General features: G+C 40.1%; 1 protein-coding gene across 1 annotated transcript in view; it reads right to left on the bottom strand.

Annotated features, from left to right (window-relative positions):
- RAD51B (RAD51 paralog B) overlaps positions 1 to 25,790 on the bottom strand; it is a 362,630-nt gene that overhangs the window by 152,956 nt on the left and 183,884 nt on the right. The window contains exons 9-10 of the mRNA XM_041460006.1: positions 10,413 to 10,420; positions 51 to 127 (exon numbers count right to left, since the gene is read on the bottom strand). Coding sequence (XP_041315940.1) covers positions 51 to 127; positions 10,413 to 10,420 — 85 coding nt within the window. The remainder of the gene's footprint in view (positions 1 to 50; positions 128 to 10,412; positions 10,421 to 25,790) is intronic.

The raw sequence follows: 25,790 nt of genomic DNA, 5'->3' as shown, positions 1-25,790 counted from the left end.
GCACTGCTAGTGTAGCTTTATTTAAATTCTCTTTGCTGTTAAGTTCTCACCTGTCTTGTTGGCAAGTCATGGTATTGTAGTATGAGCCTGGTGTTGACGCTGTGACTCCACGTGTTGCCAAGGGCTGCTGTCACATAAGCAGAATCCCTCTTCCCACTCACAGAAGATCCTGAAGATAAACATGATAGAAACTGCATCAGGACTGTGGCACAGAGAAGGGTTCAGCATTAAAACTTCATCAGACATCTCAGATTATTCCCTAAGCTAGGTAATTACAAATAGCACTGAAGAGATGGCACTGTTGCATTAATTTCCTACCTTTCTGATGTTTTTATACAACTGTAGTGTGAGTTCTCTATCTCAGCCTCTGACATCAATGATAAGTGCCAAGAATTAAGGAGATGTTGCTGATGTAACTGTACCCCTGTTTAGAGCTGGCAGCCACCACTCCACACCACCAAGAAGCAATTCACGTACCCCTGCTGGTGGGCTCCTCACTACAAAGGGCTCATACATTCCAGAAGTAGCTAGTGTTGGCATGAAACAACCACAAAATTCACACCAAACTTCCTTCAAATCATTTATCTGCTATTATGTAACAGAAGGAGTAACACATTGCTGTTGCAATCCTGAGCCAGGCACTCAAATGGTTAAATGTGTGGAACCTGCTGCTATTACACTGTGCAGATATCACTCCTCAGCAATTCCTAATTCTGCATTCCTTCAGGCCTAAAACCTGTCCCTAAGTGAACAGAAGTGTGTAAGGCTTGTGGCAGGACAAGCTAATTGCTGTAATTTATGTTATTTTCTTATACAGGAGAAAGCACATTGTACCAAACAGTGTCAGCCCCTATCCGAAGGGGGCAAATTCTCTTCTGTAAAGTTATTAAAATTTATGACTTTGGTGCTAAGCAGTTAGCAAACCTGGAGCAAATTTACAGCAAAGACTTTTTGCAAGGTGAAAGGGAATGCCTCACTGGAAAGATTTTCATTTTATAAGGGATCCTCCTGCAAACTGATGCATTAGGCAGATATAGAGGTACAACAAGAAGTGAAGCAAACAGGAGGAAGCAGCGCCAGCTTTGCAAAGAAGTTCAAGGGCAGTGACAACATGTGCTGCATTCCTTCTTCTTGCCCTAAACGCAAAAAGATAGTAAATGTCTCAGAGGAAGGAAAGAGGATATGTTAAGAAAACAGATTTGTGTTGAAACATGGCCTTAAAAAAACCTTGGACTTATCTTTTCTGTTATTTCAACCACTATTTAGACATTAATGAACTGGACAAAGGAAGTGGATAAATAACACTGTTCAGAGAGAATGTTTTTTTTTCTCCAGCACGGCATTGCCTTGTGCTTCCAAACCCTGATGTTTTCATGCTTAGAGATGGGAGTATCACACCAACACTGGCCCAAGAAGAAAACAGGCTTACAAGACTGTGCTCTCTGCTCAGAGGTCCCCAAACTCTCCAAGCTGAACCACGGCAGAGTGGTATGGAGTGCTTACCCATGCTGTGGGGTAGATGCTTCCACAGCACCTACAATGTGCAGTCAGCTGATGGGCAGCAGTTCCAGTGTCTCCAGTGGGCTTAAAGCCAGTTTTTACCCCAGTCACTGCTGGCATCATGGCTTCTGTTCAGGACACAGGTGATACAGGGAGTGCAGGGATTAGGGAAAGTAAGAAAACAGACCTGACATATAGATGAGAGAAAGGTGACATCTCAGTATATGCATGCAGTAAGGGAGTTTACTCCCAAAGCACAGAGATGGGATCCTGGCATGGGGAGGTGAAGGTGAATGTTAGAAGGCTGGAAGAAGATGTCTGAGCAACTCCCTGCTTTCTGTATCAGGTCCAGATCTAGTAAAATGGGTGATTTCAATTCCTGTAAACACTCCCTCCTTCCTCCCACACACACAAAATAGAATGAAACTAATCTTCAAAGCAGACAGGCCAAGGACTGTATGAGATGCCTGTTCCACTGTCTCCTGTGAAAGTGACCTTTTCAGAGCACTAGCAGAGACACCAGCAGACACCGTATCTGTTCTGGACTGCAAACACAGAGGAGGAGCTGGCTGCTTCACTCTCACTGAACAGCTGTCACAAGTGAAAATAAAGCTGCTTGTGGTCTGAGTCAAATGCAAAGTAAATGCCTCTCCACAACCAGGGGAAAAACAAAGAAGAAAGGGTGATTCTTCAACTGTGGCCCACAGTGCTGCTCAAGCAGAAGCAGCTCGCACTGAGCTCCAGTGCCCAGGAAGGAGCTGGCAGTAGAACTGGGCCACAACACTTTGCCCTACTAATACCTGATAACTAGATTCATTTTGTTTCTGCCTATCAATGCAATCAAAACAAACTTTCTGTAAGTAACTTCCCTGTCACTGAGAGAAATGACACATATAGGCAGGATGGGGAAAGTGGCTTTATTTCACGTTCCATTTTTCACTGGAGGGAACAGCAGGATTAAATCTATTCAGCTCAACAGTGCTTCTGGGATTATTCTATTATGCCAAACCAGAGCATTGCAAATACAGAGCTGGTCTCAAAGACCTTCTTGTCCCCTGCATTTAAGGTGGTACATTTTAGAGACTAAATCCTCATGTATCCAAGTCCCAGTTGTTGCAAGTATGTTGGAAGGTGATTTAGTAATAAAGACACTTCAGTTCCATTGGTTTCTTATCCAAGGAAATTTTGGATAACTAGACCAGTATCTTGAATCAAATGAAAAAAATGTCCTAAACCAGTCTTTTTTTAATGCAAGAAGTCTGTGCAGGCAGAATGTGACCATAGTCTTGATTTAAAAACCCCAACATGTTCCTTGTTGGTATAACTGCACAGAACAATTAGTTCCACCTTGTGCCCACATTCTCAAATATTGATTTTTTTTCTTCCCATATGGACATATCATTGTCTGGCAGGTTCATCCCCAACTGGGCCATTTGCAATGTCTATCAATTGGTAATTTAAAAATATTTTCTTATCAAATGTTAAAAATGGATTGATGAACTAAATGACAGTGAAATAACAAAATAGTGAAGGAACAAGTTCCCAAATCTTTCAGATCTTCACATCATGCCATCTTTATTAAAGCTTGGCCTATCAAAAAGAAGGAAAAAAATCTCTCTGAAAGTACAAAGAAAATATTTATAAAGAATTAAACCACTGAGCTCAACAAAAACAGCACACCATGCAATAAGAATGAAAGTACTTTGCCTCTCACTCAGGCTGTGCAGCCTTCCGGTTCACTGGCAGAGCTCAAAGACCACTACTTTTCACCTGCATTGCATTTAGTCTGTATTTCTGGTGCAGATCTCTAACAATGAGACCAGAAGAAAAAGAAGAAAAAATCCCCTTCAACCCCTAATCCATTTTTCCTTCGTCACCTATTCAGAAAGTACAAGTATAAAAATATGCAATGGTGGAAAAACCCATCACACAATAAAACACAACCCACAGGACAAACTCATCCGTGAGGTAACTAACCACAGCGCTCTTCAAACTCCCACTGCTGGCTTCTGCCCTTTTCAGCCCTTCTCCACAGCTTTTTCTTAAGTCAAAAGGCAATTCTGATTCTCTTACCCTACAGTGGTGACCGTCTCTGCACTGCTCAGCTAAGGTATGTCTCAAAGCACACTATTGACTTCATAAAGTCTTTTATTATTTAGGACACATGGCAAGAAAAACAGTTGCTGCTGTAAGAAATCAAGATTGGCCACAAGACTAGCCATGGGAAAATGCTAACTTTTAAAATGCTTATGCTCTCCCTTTTATTATGAGAGGGAATCTGGCAGTTTTACTTCTAAAACCTCCTAGTTCTAAATCTTTACAAACTACACCCTCCCCCAGATTATTCCATATTACTTCAAATTTCAATTAAGTAGAAATATTTTATCTGGAAGTTGGAGTTATTCAGCAATCAATGACATGTAAATTAGTTTTCCTTTTTTTTCAAAGCAAAGTCATCAAAATATACTTAACAAACAAAGCAATTAAGTGTAACCCCCTATAATCCCCAGTTAAAAAAAAACCCAAATGTGTTATGTGCTGATTTGAGATTATACTAAACAGGCTGTTTGATTCAGCCATCATCATCACGAGACCAAAAGCTGCCAGTTATAGACTCCAGGTGCAAAGTTCTGATGGAGCCAGCAGTGAATGCAATAGAAAGGGAATGAGCTCACTTCTCATTTTGAAGAACAGAGTTCATTTATCTCATGTGCTCCAAACAGGTGAGTTTTCACACTTCTTTGTTTATCATATTTATGTCTTTATGTGTCCACACTCTGGGTGATTTTTTACATGATTAATCTGATATTAGATCAAGATTAAGGTCCTTTTTGCTGTTTTTTTTCCCCCCAGTCATTCATTATTTCCATTGCAACAACTCCTAGAGCTCTCATCTTCAAGATGCAAACCACTAGACAAATAGAGAACAAAAAGATAGCTCCTGACCTAAAGATCTTCTTTTCATGAGAATTGCAGATTACAAATTTCTCAGCTGCTAATGATTATTCCCCACTTACAAAGAATCTTCCCTAAGGGATGAGAGAAAATGCACCAAAATATGTGAGAGGCCAGAAAAACTGTGTATAAATAAGGACTTTGAGTATTCCTCATGAAATATTTGAAGCTTTTTCAAATAAGCAATGTTAACCTTTATTCTACCCCCAAAAAATCAGCAGGAACCTTTATGCAGCTCAAAATTTAGGAAGGGTCCATCAGAAAACTGGAGAGATGGTGGTCTACTTTTAATCCCAGCATGCCTACTGTTACCAGTGTGGTTTACACCAGATCTCATTCCCTCATTGAACTCATTGGAGAGCTCACGTCAATTCTCCTCTGAGTTGAGAAAGAGACACACACATGCTAGCACTGAGACTCCTGCCTGATGACCTAAAAAAGGAACTGACATTAAGAAATGAAAAAATCCAGCTGGTCTGATTTCTTGCCAGACAATCTACCAGCCATGACCAAAACAATCAGGTCTCAGGAGATCTGTGGAGGTGGGAAGACAGCTGGTGGTTTACAGCACCTGAAACAGGGCCCAAATCAGGCAATTGTGGAGCTAAGGCAATTGGGAACAGACCTTTCTTTTTACTGGTGAAAATGTTCTGCCTCTGTTGCCTGACACCACACCACAAAGTGGTGAGTTTCCAGCTCTCTATCATTGCTGCAGTGCTACTGCAAATGACAGAACAAGCAGTGATTTGGTGGGAGGGATGGTGAGGCACAAGTAGAAGAAAGCAGTTAAATCAATTCCCTTCTGTATCCAAGGATAAATGTTTTACCCCTCAGGTAAACCTCCTTCCCCTAACAGCAGTCTTTGAGAAATTCCTTCCTTTTCTAAAATCTAAAATTATACTAATTTACACCACTCTCTCAGTAACCAGAGCTCTTTCCCACATTGCTCGTCATTAAAACTTAAAGCAGCTTCTTCTTTTGAACCTCTCCTATGCTCCTGTCTCTCCAAGATTAGACAATAAAATCACAAACCATTGAACTAAGGGAGGAAAAAAAACCAAAACCCAAACAATCCAGATCTGGCATTTTATCTGCTTGTACATATAAAGGATACATAGGCTGAAAAACAAAGCTTGCCCATTCATGGCATCTGGCAATGCTAGGGCCCTGTGATCCAGAAAATGCTTTTAATTATCACCTCACCAATCATGCTACAAGTTACTGCTGTAATTTTTTTGCTTAAGTTCCCTCAGGGAATTAAACAGACCATGATATTAATCAGAAGGTATGTAAGAGGGAGGGGGCAGAATGCTAGAATTACATGTATGTAGGTCCCTTAAGGTTTGAATAAAGAAATGAGATTTAGAATCCCACTGTCAGAGCAACTGAAGCTTTGCCTGCTGTAAGCCTCAGCCCTCTGACCTACAGAGCCATGGCATTATCATATCTGATTTTCCCAGGACGGTTCATCTCAGCTGCTAAACTTCATCACTCTCTGCTATGTTTACCCATCATCTGGATTTGTCACTTCTGAACTTTCTAGACTAGAATTGAATAAGCTCGCTGTCACACTCACCCCTCCATAACAGCCTGAAGCCTGCAAGCCTAACTGGCTGAATCCCAGAAAGGCAGAACAGAAGTTAATACAGCTGGGGGAGGAGAGTGAGACAGAGCTCTGAAACTGCAGTGAGTTTCACAATGCAGTTCACAGCAATATGGTCGTGCTAAGATGCTTCGGTCTGAGAGGCAGATTGTTCCCACAGTCGACATTTTTTTTCCATAAAATATGTCTGGGTAAAGAAACAGTGTCATGGCAATTTAGTTCTCATACCCAGGAAGCTGTCACAGTGCACGCAAAAGCAGCAGCACTCCAGTCTGCAATTGAACCTTAAATTCAGTCACAGTGCAGCAGGGAAATGGGGGTAGGAGGAAGAGAGAGTCCAGTTTCTGTTGCACAATGAGTTCTCCAGCAAAGTGGCCAATAAAAGCACCAATTAGCACTAATTTACCCAGGAAATTTCTGACACGGCTGCCCATCTCCCAAGGAGTGGGCTGATGCTGTGTGCCCACATGGCAGATGGAAAAGGACAGTAGGTGTATGCAGGCTAGTTTTCACTAGCACTGAGACCTCTTCCTTGGTAAACATATTCTGCTAAGAAGCCACAGGGAGCATTGTACTGCTACAGTCAGGTCACTGCCAGCATCTGAGTTTGCTCAATTAACACTAGTGCTAACAGCCTACACTGGGGTGGATTTCCTCAATATACTCAGCATAAAATGTCTAAAGGAATAACAATTTCTGATCACAGCCTAGTAACATGGCTTTGAACTAGTGAATAAAGTTATACATCCTTTTTACTCCTGAGCACAGGAGTATTTTAGTAGTATTTTTCCAAATAATTTTCAAATTTAGTGACAACTTCTTTATACAGTGAGGTGAAACATGCAATAATTACAACTCCACAGTGGGGCTAATATCCACAAGGACTATGTTTAAAAAGCAGTGTTAAATAGTACTTCAGGTTAAGATTGCACTTCAAACTGAGCAAACTGCTTTACTTTGCATGATGACCATCACAATTTCTTTGAAAATTTAGCCTTCAGCATTCTTAACACTGGTCCCATACATTACAGTTGCAATAATTCCCTTTAGGTGTAAATAAAAACAACCATCTTAGAGCTGTAAAGCTTGGATCATGAGCCAGAGTTATCAAAACTGAAATTCCAGAAGGAAGCAATCCTCCTTCAGCCTGCAACACGGAAACAGAGGTCAGCCAAACATTTGGGGGACAGAGATGACTGTTTGCAAATTACAGCTGTTCACATCTGGAGTTCAGATTTGGCCAAGTGCTTAATACTATCAATCACAAAAGCTGAACTGGAAGAATGTTTTGGTTGTGTGACTAAGAACATAAAAGTTAGAAAATATTAAATGCAAAAAACCGCTACGTGCAATTTCAACTCTGCCTTTCAAACACAACAACGGATTCAATTATTTCTCCCAATGGGTATCATCACGGTTGACTGTGGCATTCCTCAACTGGCATTTAACCACAAGTCTGCTCTTGCCAATATTGGTTTCTCTGGCTGTATCTATTTCTCAGCACAGAGTGGCTCCTGACACAAGGATGCAACCTCTTCTCTTCTGGGCTGGCCGATCAAACCTTACATATAGACCTAGCTTCTTCAAAACCCAGCTTGGAGTAGCTTCTGAACATAAATTAATTGGACACTTTCACTTTTCTTTTTTCCTTTTTTTTTTGCACAGCCAGTATACCCATGTAGAGAAAATGTGTTCCCTCTCACTGTAAGATGTATGACAAAACATTTTAGTACATGCAGACACCACAGGGCTCGCTGTTCAGAACTGACTCATCTCCAAAGCTGAAAATACATATATGTTTATGTACTTAGGCACACACACACACAGAGGCAGTATAAAGCATGCAGGATGTTGAAATGACTGACAATTACAGGGGTCTGGCTTCACTCTCTAACTGATGCAGACTTTCCAGTAGTTTCCCAGCTAGTCAGTCCCTCTCTTCACAACACAGTCGCCCATCCTGAAGCAAAGGAGGTATATGCTTTTTTTTCTTAATCTCATTCTCAAAAAGGAATGACTTACTTTATCTGAATTAAGCAAATAAATTTAATTTTGGACAACAACCAAGACTGGAAAATTTCATCCTGATAAGTGTTTCTGACTGATGACAGAGGGTTAGAAGGGAAACAGTTATACACCCTTAACTATAGGAGGTTCCTTCCGCTCCTGCTATAATGCAAAATATTCCAAGATGTGCCAAATTTTCACGGTAGTCTGCATCAGGCAGCGACAAGACACCAAAGTGCTCTGTGGAGACTAATGTATAAATCCAAAATGATCTTTTGACTGCAATGACTCTTTTCTCCTGAGATGTATTACATTTTTTAAAGCCAGTGAAAAATAAAAGAATTGCAAAATATCACTTTTAATCCTTGGACTAAAAAATGGTTGAATCCTCCAGAGGCCAGTCAGGGCCAGAAACAATTTTTTTTTCCCCAGGTTTGGGGGGGCAGGGGGAGGGCAAAGGGAAAGCGAGAGAGCAAAGAGTGGTTCGTTTCAAATAGCAACATTGTCCAAAAGGGTGAAAGGGAACAGATGGCCATGGAGAATGCAGCCTCAGAGCCCTAAAGAAAAGGGCTATTTTGACAGATCTCGCTGTTTCCTATTCAAGCATGAACATTCTGGCATGGAGAGTTAAGACGATACAAGGAACAACCTCTGTTCCCAGCAACTGACTATGGGCAACTGGCCTCTGAAGCTCTCTGAGAAAAACAACATGAGACAGACAGACAGACAAACAGATATGGCAGCAAGCCTAGATCCCAGCCACCAGGAAAGGGAAAAAAAAAACCCAAAAAACAAACAAAAAAAAAAACCCCAACCAAACCCAAACATCAGAAAGGCTAGAAACAGCTGCCTTTTCCTGGCTCCAGCACAGAGCATTAGAAAGAGCCTGTCCAGCCTTTCTCATCTTCCTTTTCAGTAAAAACTTCTTGAAGGGGTCACCCTCAAGCTGTTGGTCTTTGCCCTAAGGAGAGGTGAAAAAAAGGACAGACCAGAGCTCAAGTCTGGCTCAATGAAACCTGCTTCCTTTAATCACAAAGACCTCCCTCCAGCAAACTATGAAGAACTCTAAACACAAAAATGCATAATTAATGCTGGATTTTTGCATGCAAAAAGGCTGAGAAATTTAAAGTTGTGGCTCTCACAATATCTGTAATTTGTTTGCATAGAATACAGAAGAAAACCATTATATGTGAGGGCAGGGAAAATTGCATCTGCTGTGGGAAACACTGCTAATGTGTGTCCTGACTTTTCTATTAATCTTATCAAGAGAGTGCACCAAGAGCTTTTTCATTCACCAACTCTGGATATGTGCTATCACACAGAGATTTCCGTTTTGAAGGACAGCTTCACACCTACACCCAAAATTAAAAGAGGAACCTGAGCCATTAACTGTAACCAGGCATCACTGTTTCCAAAGTCCATAGAAGAAGGGATGAATCTCAGTTTGTGAATTTCTCTCTGATTTCCTGTATAATTTTTATGCTTAAGGCAGAGCCTGAGGCACTGCCTGTTTCCCAGCCAGAGCTTGCCCATGGGCAGAAGCACTGAGTGATACCTTCCCTTTTCACTGTAGTGGGGACCAGAGCAATGGCAGTTTCACCCTACAGATGCAGGGAGGGAAAGAGGGGGTATATGGTATAAACATTAACTATCTTCACAATCCTTCCCTGAGGCAGGAAAGTGGCTATCATCTCAATTTTAATATCCTCCTTTTTAAAAATCATTGAAGGAAAAAGATAATAAAGAACTGTGGGTGCTCACATGCCAGAACTCCAAATGAAGAAATGCAAATGCTACATACTGATCCTATCTGTGCCTTTGTTCCCTCATCTGTGAAATACCATTTGTTTACTTTAGTCAATGAGTAGCAAAAGTGTAGAAAAATAGACACCAGGAAGAAACCAGCTCAACATCCTTAGCAATCCAATTATTATTAAAGCCTTAATTTTCTACAATATAAATAATTAATTTGTGGGGTTTTGTTGGTTTCACAAAGGATAGCCAATGTAGTCATTACTAGCTGCAATCGTTAATTAGTAACTAAACAGATAGGATCTGACTAGTGGAAGTAGTCATACAATAAATAAAATACCTTATTTTAGGTTAAATCACATAAATTCTGGTTTTTTATTTCTTAACCATGAGCTTCCTAAGAATGAGTAACTGCTCTAGGCTACACTTATTAAGGGAAACTCAAATGTGGATTATTGCTAAATACTAAGAAGTATTTAACTTGTCAATTCAACTTTCTTCCCCATGTTTCCTTGAGTAAAGCCAACCTAGTGCCCCATAGTTTTCATTCTGCTTTACTTTTAACATGAGTCCTTTTGTTCACTGCAGGAGTAACCAATAATGCTCACAAACCAATTCTGTCTTTCACGTTGCAGGACAGGTGGTCCCTCAGTATATTCCCACACATTCCAAATATTTTAAGTGTTCCACATCTGTTGTCTAAAACATTTTTAGTTCCCTGCAAGAACAGTAGGAGATGAAAACAAGAAGTTATATATAACATAGCAACTGACCTTGTATGCCACATGAGCTCTCTGTCATTTCAACAAGATTATAAATTTCAAAAAAGAGCTCAATCTTAATTCGTTATACTGTACAGCTATCTTGCAGAGAAGATAACTTGAGAATTAATTTATGACAGCTGAAATAGCCAGACAATAAAACTGAATCTAGAGACGACCTTTTTTCCCCCACAAGAATCTGCTGATCTACAGGGTATTTTTAAAAATTAAAGAGTTAAGGTGATTAACACATTTTCTCACCATACAAACCCCTCTATCTGCTTAAAAAAATTCATCAAAACATCTCCCATGTATGTACAAGCAATCTTGGTTGGAATTTTATAGGAGTTTAGTGTTGGCCTACAGCAGGTATGGAAACACTAGATGCTTTTTTTTCCCCCCCCTACAAGAATGAATCTAAGCAATGTACTTTAAAAACGTATGGCTGCAAGTATTTCTACTCACTTAACAGAGCCATTGGTCAAGACTTCAAGCGAGGAAATTCAAAGTACTACTTGCATCTTAACCAGCAGGTTACTCGTAGTAGGCAGAAAATAACTGCCTGGGCTGTGCTTAGGAGAGGCGGCGAGGGCTGGAATTTCTGCTCTCGCTCAAAGTGCTGCGAGATGGCAGCAGCTACCAGCAGCTGGGGGTCTGGTCTGCATCTCGAGCAGAAGCTGGCACATCTGGCTGAACCAGCACTGCAGCTCCACTGGGCACCAGATTGTCACAGACTGTAACAGGAGACTGGCCCCTGCTGCATGGCCAACGTCATTTCCAACAAGATAATGACATTCCTTCAGGTACTTTGCCAGCACAACCACACCCATCAGTTAGGAAAGCTAATATCTCATCATGTGAAATATTAGCAGTACAAACATGATCTCCACAACCATGCAACAGAAACAAGTGCACAGGCTTTTGTTGCTGCTGTTTTGTTTTGTTTTTCCAATTAAAAAATCTTCTAATCTGAGCTACACTGAAATGTTATAGGGGAACCCGGTGTGACAGACCTCCAGACGTGCCTCATGGCAAAGGATATCACCATGTGACTGTGTTCAAATACTAGAACATCTACAGAGTAGATGTCTAAGAACTTCCCATGGAGCCAAGACTGAAACTTAGGAAACTTAACCAGACTTGCCCCAATTAGTTTTGGAAGAGAGGCTGCCTTTGTCCAGCCCTAAAGAAACACTGACTGTAAGGCACAGATTCTCAACAGCGCATAATGGCAAAGCGATGCTGGATATGAATGAGGATATAGACACCTTCACCAAAACCACAACTGGATATATAGTAACTGGCACAGACCCACAAAGAAGGAGATTTTAAGAGGTTTTTGTAAAAGCAAAGAACTCGGACTCACTCGTCATAAACTCCACACAGGCTCTGACATGCTCTCACCACAGCAAGAGCTGGAAAGACAAGATAAAAGAAAGAGGGACAACCATGCTGAGGATCATCACTGGGTACCGCAGCAGAAGCCAGAGAGATGAGGACTGTGGGAGTTCCACTTAACTTTTAAGTCCTACCTTTTGAAAAACATTTCTGAAGCAGAGATGTTAGCATGCTTTAACTCTACAAAATAAGAGGCTACCAGTGGCTGAAAGTCCACTGAGAAATTAAACTTGCATTCAAAAGCTGCTGTGTTCATGTAAATGAAAGATGATAACAAAGATTTGCAGGAAGTACTATGTCACACCATCCTAGCCTGGAAATAAACAGTCCTATTAGACACATAAAAATAGAATCATATGCCATGTGAGAAAAACAATACCCTAGTTTTTTACTTTCACCAAAGAATGGCTACTTGGAAGATGACTATGCCAGTAGCACCCGGCAAGGACTGTTCCCTAAGTTGTGACACATTTCCATCCCTTCTATACTACTATTGCTCTGAACTTCTGAATCAGGGGTGAGTTGCTAAGCTGCACATCCAGTGATATGAAGCATGTGCCTGTTTTCCAGCGTAACCTAATTGCCGGAAAGTAAAGCAACTTCAGTCATTGACCAATTAGGTAATTCCAGGCATTTTTACTTCATACCCTTAATCCATCCTCTCCAAAAATCAGCACTGTGATTTCACCATACGTCCTGGAATCAATGAACCAGCTGACTTTTGCTTCTAGAAAGCAACACCATGGGCAAGTTCATTCTGCCTGATGTGACAAAAGAGACATACAATGGGAACACCATCTATTCCACATTGCAAAACGAAGTAACTGTTGTTTTCCCCTCTGTTCTGGATCTGCCTATCCTATCTGAGGCATAAACTCTATGATTTGATTATATTACACTTTGAAACAATTCAAATTTCTTCACACAGGCTAGGAGTATGTAAAACAAATAATTTGAGTGCTGTGATGGAATACAATCCCTGGGGAACACCACATGTGTTTCTCAAGCAGAACTTGTACCATGGAGCCCTTGACTTTGAAAAGCAAATGAGCAAGAACAGTAATTAAAAAGTAGAATAATTACGAGATGAACTTTGTTACCAAGTAACAATAAATATGATTAAAGATAATATACTTGTTATACATAAGAAAGGACTAAATATGGGCTAAGTAGTGTGTTAGTGAATGTGGTTAAGCAACTTGACCTTCTTGTGAAGCCAACTTTGAATTTTGCCCTTACATAAGTTCCCAGAAAAGCTCTGCACTGGTAGGAAGTTTCTGTAACTGACAGAAGGCTACAGGTGGCCTAGGTGAATGGAATGTGAGACTCAGAGCTAACCCACAACAGTGTAGAGTCATCTCACAGAGCCTTACATCCAAACTCATGCATGAAGTAAAATGTCAACAAAAAGCTGGAGGCCCAAATAATGTGGAAAGACTCATTTCCTCCATAAAACATGATGCCTTAGGTTTTAGCTTTTATACTTTTCAAATTCTGTACTGCTTTAGTGTGTACTTCTGAGCTTCATATTAAAGGATAGTAAGCTCTCTTCTCAGAGTAGCTAGACAAAAGAATTCCTTTCCTAGCTTGGGACCAAGGACAACGACCCAAATTTCAGGCCCAAGAGCATAAACAATGTGGACTGAAGAGAGAAAAACAAGAAGGATGGGACTTCATAATAATTGGACAATTAACTACAATATGCTAATGGACCACAACTTATACAGGTGAGAGACCCTGTGACCAGTCATCCATTTGTGACCATTTTGGTTCATCTTGGGTGTAGCCCTGGCTGGACTCCTGTACTGCCCAAGGTGTATCCATTGAGACCTTTTAATAAATACCTGCTTTATTTCTTTAACTCTGTCTAGCCTCTGTTCTAGGTCAGCCTTCACAAGGCATCAACGAGGTTTGGGGAAGTGGAAAAATCTATTTATTATCTGCACATTTTCAAGGCAGGACAAAAGGACAAAAGTATACGTAGAATTGCTCTTTGAGGGCATTGCATGACAAAATACAACTAGCTTGCTATTGAGGCACAGGAGACCTGGAAAGCATATAGTGAACTGCGACACTGGATTTTCTTAGAAAAAAGCAGGCATTCTTTTCTGAAGGGCAGTGCCCACAACCATCTTCTAGATGCTGGATGGATGGAAGTTAGTGACAGTTTAGGGAGCCTAGTTTGGTATCACTTGGCTGTGACATGAGTGTGCTCTACATATTCATTTGCCAAATACATCACATAGTCAATAATTCAAAACATAACAAGATTCTTCATTTAATTATCATGCTATAATCACGATAAAAAGAAAACTGTTTAGAAAGTAATAGTTAGGAAAGTGCCTTGTGGATAGTGTTGATCACCACAACACTCTATAACTTCCTCTAATGTCAGTGGGGGTGCCCATGATGTGAGGCATCTTACATGTTACTATCTACTTAGGCAAAGCTTTCAGCCAGAAATAAGTAATGTCTAGATATTTGGTACCTACTAGACACCAGCCATTCTTCAAAGTTTTTAATGTTGGTTCTAACAAATGTGCCTTAGTTCTTCCAGTAAAGTAATTCCTGGAAGAGGTTTACGACTGCTCAAACTAGGTAACCAGACTAGACTGTTCTTTCCCTAAGTTCTAACTTTTTTTTTTTTTCCAGTAAGGGAAACTAATCCTCAAAACAATTTCTAAAAAATCCTGCATACAAATGAATAATATGAAATTAAATAACTGATTCTGTAAAGGAGTAATATGATTTCCATAATTTACTTTGGAACACCATGCAGGTATAAATGTTGCTCTTGCTAGTATCAACTTAGGTAAAATAAAATTTATAGTAAGTGGTCAATTCAAAACTGAGGTCATGTAACTATATCACCATGTAGATCTGAAGTCAGTCAACATTATTAAGCTACCTTGGAAACACAGGGTTTGATAAGAGGTTCACCTTTATGATATTCACATTTCCAACTTTTGTTAAAATGACAGTTCATGCACAAAAGTCAGAAAATGGAAGAGCTCTCCTGTACTTGCTCACTTGGGCGGTACTTGGATTCAAAGCCTTGTTACTAACTGCTGACTTGTATTAGAGCTTTCTAATTTTCCCCTCTGGATAGGTACATGCACTCAGCTGCTTCTGCAGGCAGTAGGATTTGCAGAAACACCTTTAGTGGCAAATTTGGGCCTAGTTTTATACCTAAAGTTTCCAGCCTTTGCTGGTGAAGAGAAGCATATCAACAGCTTGCAGTCATGGCTAGCCTACATTGATGCCCACGGAATCAAATTAACAGCTTGTATATTCTACACTCCAACGCTGACTATGCCAGCAATATTTCCTATCCAGGGCTAGTAAAAAACCCCAAAACATAAACCCTGATTTTTAAAATCAATCAATCTGCTAAAGAATAAATGCTTCCTGAAAATCTGTAAATGCCAGTAAATCTTCTGATTTAGACACAGGCCATGCTGATACCTGCCAAGCAGATTTCCTGCTGAACCTTGCTACTGTCCAGCCCACTCTCTGGCAGCCAGCCCAAACAGCTCTGGACCAAGGAACCAGGACTTCCAAGGAAACAGCTTGAGCAGTGTAAGAACAGGGGAGGGCATCCACATTCACATCTTTTTCAAAAAATATGTTGCAACTCTGAGTAGACACTTAAATACTTGTCTTTCCATTAAAAGTATTTTCTGAAAACTCAGGAATTATTGCACAACAAGGAATATCATTTACCAGCCACTCCTATTACGAAGAACAACAGCATTAATCCTTTACTGGAAAGCAGATCAACTGCCTTTCAAATGCCCTTCCCTTTTCCCTCCCTTCACTCCACTACAAAATTTTCATTCTTACCTGGAGTCGTACTGTAATCCAGGTCATCTGGACAGTCTCCTACTCACTCTAAGGCTACTACTACTACTCCTACTCTAACATCTGGTCATTGTTGGCTGGGCCAGTGCTCAAACACTGTTCAGACTATAACCAAATGTCTTTCAAGAAGAAAGAGGCAATTTGCAAGACCAATTTACATTATCAAAGGTCTGACAGAAATTGGGCAACAGGGGTTCATCTCTGACAAATTATCAACCCTTACCTTTGCTTACCCATGCAGACATAACGTACCCCTAGAGTACCTTAGAAAGAACTGGTAATTACTACTGATCAACTGGTACCTACTTCCATGATACTTAACCCTGAATGCAGACTTATTTTGCACATGTTATAGGGGGGCAGCTATGGCTCAAACACATTTGTTGCTATTCAAAGTTCACAGCGGCAGAAACAGCATAAAGCTTGGAAAGAGGTGCCCAAATTCATAGATACTAATAAACGTTACCACTTTTCCTGGTATGCCTCTAGTCAACGTTAATATAATCCTTCTTTCAAAGGCAAGCACTGCCAAAGAAAAACAAACTACTTGGCTAGGCTTGCATGATCAGGTTTTTGAATTTAGCCAAGATGTGTTATATCCTATCTTTTGTAAGAAGCGCCACAGGAATTTCAATAAGTTCAAACAATAAAAATAACAGACTTATGCTTCATGTGAAATATAGTGTTTCAGCAAAAAGAGTGCCTCTTTATGTCACTACAGGTGACTGTCTCAATGCTAATCTAGCAGAAAATAGGATGCTTACTGAACAACCAACATTATTATTCTGTGCCTAACAAAAGCTTATCATGATCATTTCAGCCCTGTCCTACTATATTTACAAGACCCAGCAAGATAAGAGCTAGAGGCAGCAGAGTCATTTGTCAGTTAACACTCACAGCTGACTATAGCAAGAATGCATTCATGAAAAATTGAAATTAGTCATTCTCGATTGGCTTCTCTAGCCTTTCTCTTCAGATGCAGTGACTTATTTAAGCAATAACCATTGCAACTCTGGTGAAATTACAGAAAGTACAGAAACAGTTTTCAAACACCAGTAACATTTAACTGTATTAGTATGCTCTCCAAAGGCATTACTGTGGGGTTAAACCTACAATGATAAATTTTTTTTTGCTTTGAGTTTATTAGTGGCAGACTCTTCACAGAATGGAGACTGGAACTGAAAGCCATGGTCAGTGGCAGGAGGCTGCTCTCAGTGCAACACACCCCAGCTTTAGTTTTCCCCTTAAGAACCAACACAGAGCAGTAGTGCTGAGTTTGCCTAACAGAGCTGGGTGGTATCTTGTCAGCTCAAACAGAGACAGAAGAGTAAATAAAGCAGTGTAAAGGAATTTGCCACACCCTAAGTGTCTTGTCATATCCAAAGCAAAATGCATGTAGTATATGAAACAATTTGGAATATATTACAAAACTAAGATATGTATTGGCTACTAAACAGTCAAATTGTTTTCATTCTAGCCATTATACTGTCTGAGCTTTTTTCCCTAGAGGAAAATATCCATGGAAAAAAGAAAGAAAACAAAGAGGCGGAGTGTTTGAAGCCCTACCCTTGTGCTCTTGAGCCATCATTTCGTTGCCTACAACTTCAAGCTCACCACCTTCAGGAACAGGCAAGGAGAAATGAACTCAGGTTCACTTACTGCACAGAACTCTGCAGTGAAATATATATGCAGAAACTTAGCCATTCTCTTGTAAAACTGAGTGCTTTCCAAGCCAAACACAGCAACATATCAAACTCAGAACACATCAAACAGTTAGTGCTAATATTTATATCAGTGTTGATAATGACTTCAGAATGGAAGAATTCAACTCCTTTCCATCCTAAATTTGGTGTTGGCTTCAAAACCATATACATAAATTAGGTACATCAATGGAAAATACCAAGTATTGCTTGCTCCCACAACACAGCACTGGTATTTCCATTGGCGTTCTTGAATCTTAGTAATTATTTTCTAAAAACAATCAGCCAAAAACTGTTTCTCTGTAAATGTATTCATGTTTTACTGCTTTAAACATTAAGGTTTTTTCCAAATCAATGTTTTTCACAGTTCCATCTTTAATCTCATCTGTAAGCAGATAAATATTTCAGATTTTAGGTACTCTGACTCAAACTTTATTTAAGAAAAAGAATGATGAATATAAAGCAAATCTGACCGTATTTGCTGGAACAGTGCATGCATAAAGTTCCTTTATACTCTCTATAGCACACAAGTCACTTCTTTTAATTGTTGTACTTGAGGTTGTAATTCAATACCTGCTTAGCAGCTCCACAACTGTTTAGCAGCTTGGGCTAAGAAGAGAATCAAACTGTATTCAATAGCCAGAAAAAACCAAGAATATATATATGTGCAGAACAATGAAGTGAACTCTGTCACAAGGGTGACTCATTACATTGAGTACCTATCCTAAAAATCAGCAAAAACTTTGTTATAGCAAGACATTTATAACAATACAGAGTGATTATTAGACATCTGATAAAACAGGCAGAAGCTTGAAGGGTTTGCGGAGGGGGGCGGGGGGTTGAGGGGGTTGAGTTAGGTTAGGTTTGGTCTTTCTGGGGTTTTTTTGAGGCTTTTTTTCTTTTTTTTTTTTTAAATTAAGTGTACAACTACAATGCAGGCACTTGCCCTACATTGCTGCTGTTTCTGGATTTCTCTTTTACAGTTACAGATGCAAAACCATCCTGGAAAACCTAAACCAAAGTTCTTTTGAAAAGTAGTTTCATCCAAATAGAATCATACCAAATAAAGCCATAAAATCAGAGACTGCACTAAGTACACTGTAATGAGTCCTCAGATTAACTGAGATTGCAATGAATTTTAAACACACAAATAAATTCTGTGTACCTTTTGGATTTTCTGGCAACCACATCGCAGTCTTGGCTATTACCCATAAGGGAGTTCTGCCACATTAATGGAATTAACATGCTGCTTTTCTTTTGCTTGCATGAGTTCTTAAATTATTTTAAAGGTTCTTGTGTCTCAGTTCTGCTTTCCATGTTAAAGCTGGACTATCTAGCAGCAGTGGCTCACTGTGGAGGACACAGCATTTCAGCATTGGCTCAGAAGAATGCATTGCTTGGGATGTACAAGTTCTCCATTTGAGCAACCCCCAAAATAAGTAATACTGAAATAAATATTTATCAACTCAGCTATAACTATTTCCCTTTCATACTGGGCAGTATTGGACTACAGACAAAATGGTAATGACTTGACTATTCATTATTTTTATATGTCTCATTTAATTTATTAAAATCACATCAAGCATACATGTGGGGGACTTGTAAGGTCCTGCCTGCTCCAGTACAGTAAGGAAATCTGTTGCACGTGTTAACCTTCCCAGCAGAACATTACATCCCACTCTCTCTGCAAGAAAAAGATCTATATTTCTTTCAAAAATTATGATTTAGATTCTTCTTGTTTAACTGACTCCCCAAGGTAAAGAAATTACAGTCTTCAGAGATCTGAAGCATGACTCTGAATTTTCTGATGTTTGTAGTAGTATCTTTCCTTTTTCCCTCCCCCTCTTCTGCATTTCTCCCACTCCCACCCAGGACAAGTCTACTTTTTATTAGCTTCAGTGAGATTCCACAACACTTCTCAGCATCTACTTGTGCCCTCTGCTTTGTCCAATTAAACTTCTAATAAATTGTCTTCACTATCATGCAACAGCACGAGTTCTCTATGACACAGAAAGTAATAATGTGGCGGATGTTCCCCTCAAAAGATTTTATCAGTGATGCAGTTTCCTAGTATAAAACTGCTTCACACATCTAGGGGGGAAGAGGGGAAGGGTGGGGTGCAAGGGGAGATAAATTGTCTGAGGTCAGCACCAAACTTTGCCTCATCTCCCAAGGGTGATGAATCACGCACCCTGCTCAGAATAAACACGTCCTCATTGAAGGGGACTGTTGGATGGATTAAATGGAAAACACCCTCACAGGAGGATTTTGTTTGCCTGTAGATGCCAGTCGAACGCATAAAGAGAAAAGAGAAATTAAATTGTTGTCCCAAGTATATCTCAGGCCGTCTCACTAAAAGCAGGTTCGTTGCTCCCCATTTGTAATCCAGCTTTGAAAGTATTCAGATCACCATTTACTTTGCGCTGTGAACATCTCATTGCTCTCCAAGGTATAGCTAACAGCCAGTTACTACCTAGGAATGAGTGTTTTGTACAATAATCCTCTTACTTCACTTTTGGATGGCTTACGGAAGAAGATATGCCAGTGAAGGGAGGAAGGAGAACAAAAATCAGAGTGGGGAGCCAAGACTGAAACAGGGTCAGTGGCAGGAAATGGAGCTGGGTGGAGATGGCCGAGCCTGTGACAGCAGGGAATGGTTAACTGGCTGGAGCTGGGAAAGCATCATGAGAAGGAGACAGGGCTGCATAAAGCAACGAGCATACTGCAACTCCAGGTCATGTGAGGAAGCCAAGGGAAAGACTTTCTAGTGCTATTAAAACAGTGTATTTTAAAGATGTGAAAATTTGACTCAGATTGAATAACAGTATTGCAAAAAATGAACCGAGTACTGATCCACAAGGTATCACAGCTCTTACCTCTCATCTGCTTAAAGTCCCGAGGTCTTTCAGGTGAGACTTCATAACTTACAGACAGCTCTAAGCAACTCTAATGGCTTCCTTATGCTAGCATGTCAACTGAAAAGCCCAAAAGGTAAAGACTCCACAAGACTCTCTTTTCAAGGCTCCTTGAAACTTCACAGAGCAGAGACACGTACTGCTCCTGTACTCCACGAACCACATTAATTTTTAAAAAGTTTCTGATACTTTTTTATTACACTGTGCTGATTGTATTCTGTAAAATTCATGGTGGAGGTTTTTATAGTCTTCCTTTATCAGCTCTGAATTCTTTAAGATATTTTCATGCTTTAACAGGGCTGTGGAGATGAACTGAAAATGCTGTCACTAAACACCTCTTCATATTCTCAGAAATACCTCTTCATACTCAGAGGAGATCCTCAAGTGTCAAGACTTTTCCCCACTTCACCTGAGAAGCAAACAATAACCTGTCTTATGCATACAGAGTGCATAAGACTTGCTGGGTCTTTGCATTGAAAAATAGATAGTATAGCCACCGCAATTTGAAATGCCTATTAGCTGAGCTCTGTAAGTCCAGCTAGTAACGAATTTAAAATAATTGTGGTTTCTTGCCCTTTTTTTCCACTTCTCTTTACTTCTGTTAGAGAGGTATGTGCTTTGTGTTCACAAGCAGTTTAATTAATTCACAGTTTGATTCATTTCAAAACTAGCGAAATAACTAGATTCTTGCCATGGCAGCATCACTTAATGAAGATACAATATTTCCATCATATGAAAACAAGTGCATTTAGTGTTCTTCTGCTCAGGCAAGCAAAAAGGTTAAGTGATATATTCCAAAAGACAATAGCTGTTGCAGGGAGTTATGCAACAGCATTTAAGCAGAAGAAAGGGACATATCTACAGATATCATGATAAAATTAGACAAGTTACAATTCCATTACTGTGGCATCTTCCTTGTGAGTCCAGGGAAGATGAAAATTTGAATGTATGAAGAAATCAGAAAAATGTTATTTGTCTCAAAGATACCACATCTTCTCTAGATCAAACATTCAACTGTTGCACATCATCTACCAAAATTGAACACATACAAACACATTTGTCCTTAATGCTGCATGCTAATTTCATGTATCCATCAGTGTTCTGTACCTGTCTGAGAGTAACTAATGATGGACACTCATTTTTGTGAGATAGCAGGAAGACACACTTTTTCCAAAGACTGTCCATTTCTAACTTTTCAATGAAGTCTAACCTGTATTCTCCCCTAGAATTCCCAGTATCTAGAGACCAAACTGTGTATTACTGTGGAGTGTCTGCCAGTTGCCATAGCAATGCATCAGCTACTAAAATCAACTAAACAGCAAAACATCAGCCACTAAAAGCAATTGTTCTGAAGGCACTTTTACACTTGTTCTATCTCATGTATTTGAAAGTTCCCAAAAAGTGGTTCATTTTCATCTGGATATTGATAGAAAAGGGGTTTGCATACTGAACCCTCAGCTGTCCAGCTTATAAGTGCCAAGTAATCTCTAAAAGACCAGTTGCCTTGCCTGGAATCATCTGACTTACTGTTTCTTCATCTCACATTTTTGAGAAATTGGTCTCAAACTTTGCTCAAAATTGCTCAGAGTCAGACTCAGTGTAAGTATAAGATACTTGTTCTGTGGAGAAAAGCATGCAGTAGTGTATAGCTGAAATCTGAGTCTGTCAGTTTTGCATAACTGTTTCTTGATGTACTTTGATGTCTTTCCCAGGCTGTGCTATGTTAAACAGATAACCTGATTAAGCTAAGGAAAGAGAGGCCAGATCTCAAGGTTAAGCAGAAGTTCACACCAGGACCATTACAACATCCAAGGATGCTGGGGGGAAACATGAGGCTGAATGATGTTAAGTAGCCAAGAACTGTAACAGCTAAACAGACAAGTGAAAAGATGGACTTTGTTTTCCTTGGCTGAAGTAGCGCTGTACATGAAACACACAAAGCCTCAGCAGACCTGGACTACCAAAGCCATTTCCTAAGGTAAGCCTACACTGAATTTGAACAGGGCCTCACAGACAGCCCTCTGAATAAACTGCAGCAAGAAGCTGTCCAGGCTAAGCAAAGGGATAGAGAGTAGGACCTTCATGACCAGCATGAACCTACCTTCCTAGTCCAAGAACACAAGGCTTAGACAAGGGACAACCACTGGAGCACAAACTTTTTGCTGCACAGAAGGCAGCTAAAAAATTCCTATTTCATGTAGCAGGAAAGTTCTCCAGACTGAGGAGTGTGATTTTAAAGGATCAGGCAGAAGATACGGTAAAAATGGTATCACACTAGAAGAATCACTGCTCCAAACTCCTGCTCCTTAAAATTTCATCATATTGTTTGTTCCCTTTTCTTTTCTACTCATTATAGTAGGATAATAGAGAAGAAAAAGGTCTCAAATTGCCCCTCTGCTTTCAGATCCTCTGATGTCCATTGCTTTGCCAGAGTGGTTGTTCTCACAGGGCTCTTGTGACACGCTCAGTCAGCAGCCATGCCCAAGCACAGCAACAGGCAGAGCTTGTGTTCAGCACAGGACAGCTAAAGACAGCTGCCCCTCCTTTCCTTGCTTTCTGAGTTTGGTCTTTCTGACAACCAATGTTCACCAGATGGGCCCTAGATTTTAAAAGCTATGTGAAAAGAAGAAGGGATGTCTCCTGATGTGCTTGCACTGAACAGAAAACCCACCTCAGGATGTAACATGCCAAGAGTTGTCCATTCGAAAAACAAAACAAAAAACCTGGTTTCTTTATATCAGTGGAAGCTGCAGAGTAGTTCACACTGCAACTGTGCACACACACAAACACACAACAGGCCTCACAGTGCAAACCAGGGGCTTATTAGAGATGAAAGAAGGCCTCACATCATCCCTTGTAAGGGACCATTGTCTCCCTTTCTGCTACAGCGGTCTGTGAAGCTGTGGGAAACAAATGACCTCCGAGCCACAGCGCTGTGTGCAACTGCAAAAGAAAAGGAAGGGGGAGAGGGAGGGGGTTCCATGGGAGGGCCAGCATCCTCACTCTCCAGTCTTCCAACAACAACCCCACCATATCATCCCAGTGCACAGCATGGAGGTGTTTCACATGCCTCCACGCAGCTCCTGCTGCAGCCCAGTCAGCAATAAAATGCAAGACACCCTTCCCTACCAGCACAAGGGGTTTTCCATCTGGCTGCCTGGCTGGTTACTCAAGCTTAATGGTTGAAGGTATGCTTCAGACCTTCTGCTTTTCATTTGTGCTTTTTCATACCATTAATAAGGAAAAAAAAAATCCTGCCTCACTTGGAAAAAGAGTAGACAGGAACAAACAAAAGAGAAACAAATAAATGGAGCACAGGGAAGAAGGGACAGAAGAGATTGGTGTAGAAGACAAGTATCTACAGCCAATGCTTATCCCATGTCCTCTACTGAGTTTTTGGTTATGAGAGATGCTGGGAGATGCAAAGGTGAGTTATACAGTATGCAAGCACACGCATTCCCCATGCTACTCTGAATACAAAACACACCCATTTATTCTTTCTGGTCTCTTCTTTTTTTGCTTGCTCCTCATAGCCTTCCTTCCAGTCATTTGATCTTTAGTCTTTTACACCTAAACAGAACACTGTCCTCTATTATATTCAACTCTCTTCTTAAGAACAAGACTATTATTTTTGATCAGGCTAAATTCTACCAAGATGTGAAGTCCAGCACCTTTGGGAAGTCCATTGGTCCAGGAATCTAAATTTCTCCTAACTCAGTTTTCCACTCAGCATCTGATTCAAGCTTACTACCTTGATATTTGGAAATCAGTCAACCCTACGGGAGCAATCATTGCTTTGCAGAGCCAAAATTCAGACCAGGCTGCCAGAGCTAGAGGATGTTCCTGGCTGCACCATGGAGGAACCTCTCTCTTGGAGAAAGAGAGAATAGCATGGATATAACTCTGTTCAGAACTATAGACAACATTCAACTTAGCTTTCACTGAATTTCTTAAAAACTTCTAAGCACAACACCAGAAAGTTCCTGCAGTAAATCACCCTTGAAATAACCATCTTCTTTACAAGCTGAAGAAGAAAAGAGTGTTATCACTAACCTTATTTTTGTACTTAAAGGTTTAGGAGATGCTCATATACTTGGGCAGTGCATGGAGAAAACTGTATACGCAAGGGGTTTCTTTCATAAACAACTCTAAAATACATGATATTTGTAATTAAAAAGTATACAGCTGCTTTACTAACAGCAACACTAACTGTAACCTACTTTAAAAAAACGTTAATGTACTTTTCCATGAAAAATTCTCTTTGGTTATTTTGTTTAATACAACTCAAGTTGAAGACAGACTTTTAAACCCAGCACTACACTGTCTGACTTGCAAAGGCATTCAGGAAATACCCAGGGCTAAACAAAACTGTTCTTAATTATTTTAAATTCATAAAAAAACTCTGTATAAGGTTCTGAATCCCTTTTTAGTTAACAGAAATACCCCTACAGCTGGAACCCGGACTACAGCTCTAGCCACCTCTCTTTCCAATGTCAACAAAATTTTCCGCTTCTGTCACAAGATTTGGACAGTTCTTACAACATCAATGAATCAAGTCTTGTGGTCTCTTTAGAAAAGCTGCATTATCCACAGTGCACATAAAAGGAGAATCAGCAGAAAGACAGCTTTGGGGTAGTTATAACCCACAGGTTACACTGCAGAAGGAAAAATAGAGATGGGAGAGAAGTGCTGCCCTTTTAGCAGGTCAACAGCTAAACACATTCAAACCAACAAAACTTGAATTAAAAGTAGTAAAATGTATCCAGGACACAGAATCATGTAACAAGGAAAGCGAAAAGCTGGAAGAGTCCTCAACAGCCCTAGCTCACAATCCATCAGGGGAGAGCAGAATCCACAAAGCAGCACAGATTTATACTGACATTTGTTATTCCCCAGAACAGGATTATGCACTGTACAATGTAATTGTGTAAAAAAGCCTCACTTTCAAACTTTGCTTAAGTCCTTCAGGAAGTTGATGGTAAAGCCATACAGAAGCCAGGTCTCCAGATGCCTAGTCCTGTAACTTCAGAATACTTCTGAAAAGACTTGTGTGCATTGAAAGCAATGTCAATATACAATAAATGCATAAGTGTCACTACATATATGGACTGCGTCTGAGAGTTAAGAACCTAAACACAGTAAAGAGGTATGAGCTATCAGCTGAGAAATGGAAGTTAAACCTCTGCAATAAAACTGGGCTTTACATACTGCTTTTCCTGTTCCCTATTCTTGGCAAACAACAATTAGACAAGTGGCTTTCACTATCCATTCAGAATGAAAGGAAAGAAAAAAAAAAATCAAATCAACAGAAAGTAGTGAAGTAGTAAACAGGATTAAA

The sequence above is a fragment of the Pyrgilauda ruficollis genome, unplaced genomic scaffold (genome assembly GCF_017590135.1).
Source record: "Pyrgilauda ruficollis isolate IOZ18807 unplaced genomic scaffold, ASM1759013v1 scaffold14, whole genome shotgun sequence".
In the NCBI taxonomy this organism is placed as follows: Eukaryota; Metazoa; Chordata; class Aves; order Passeriformes; family Passeridae; genus Pyrgilauda; species Pyrgilauda ruficollis.
Note: the sequence above shows the minus strand (reverse complement) of the source record. Positions and strands in the feature narration are given on the sequence as shown.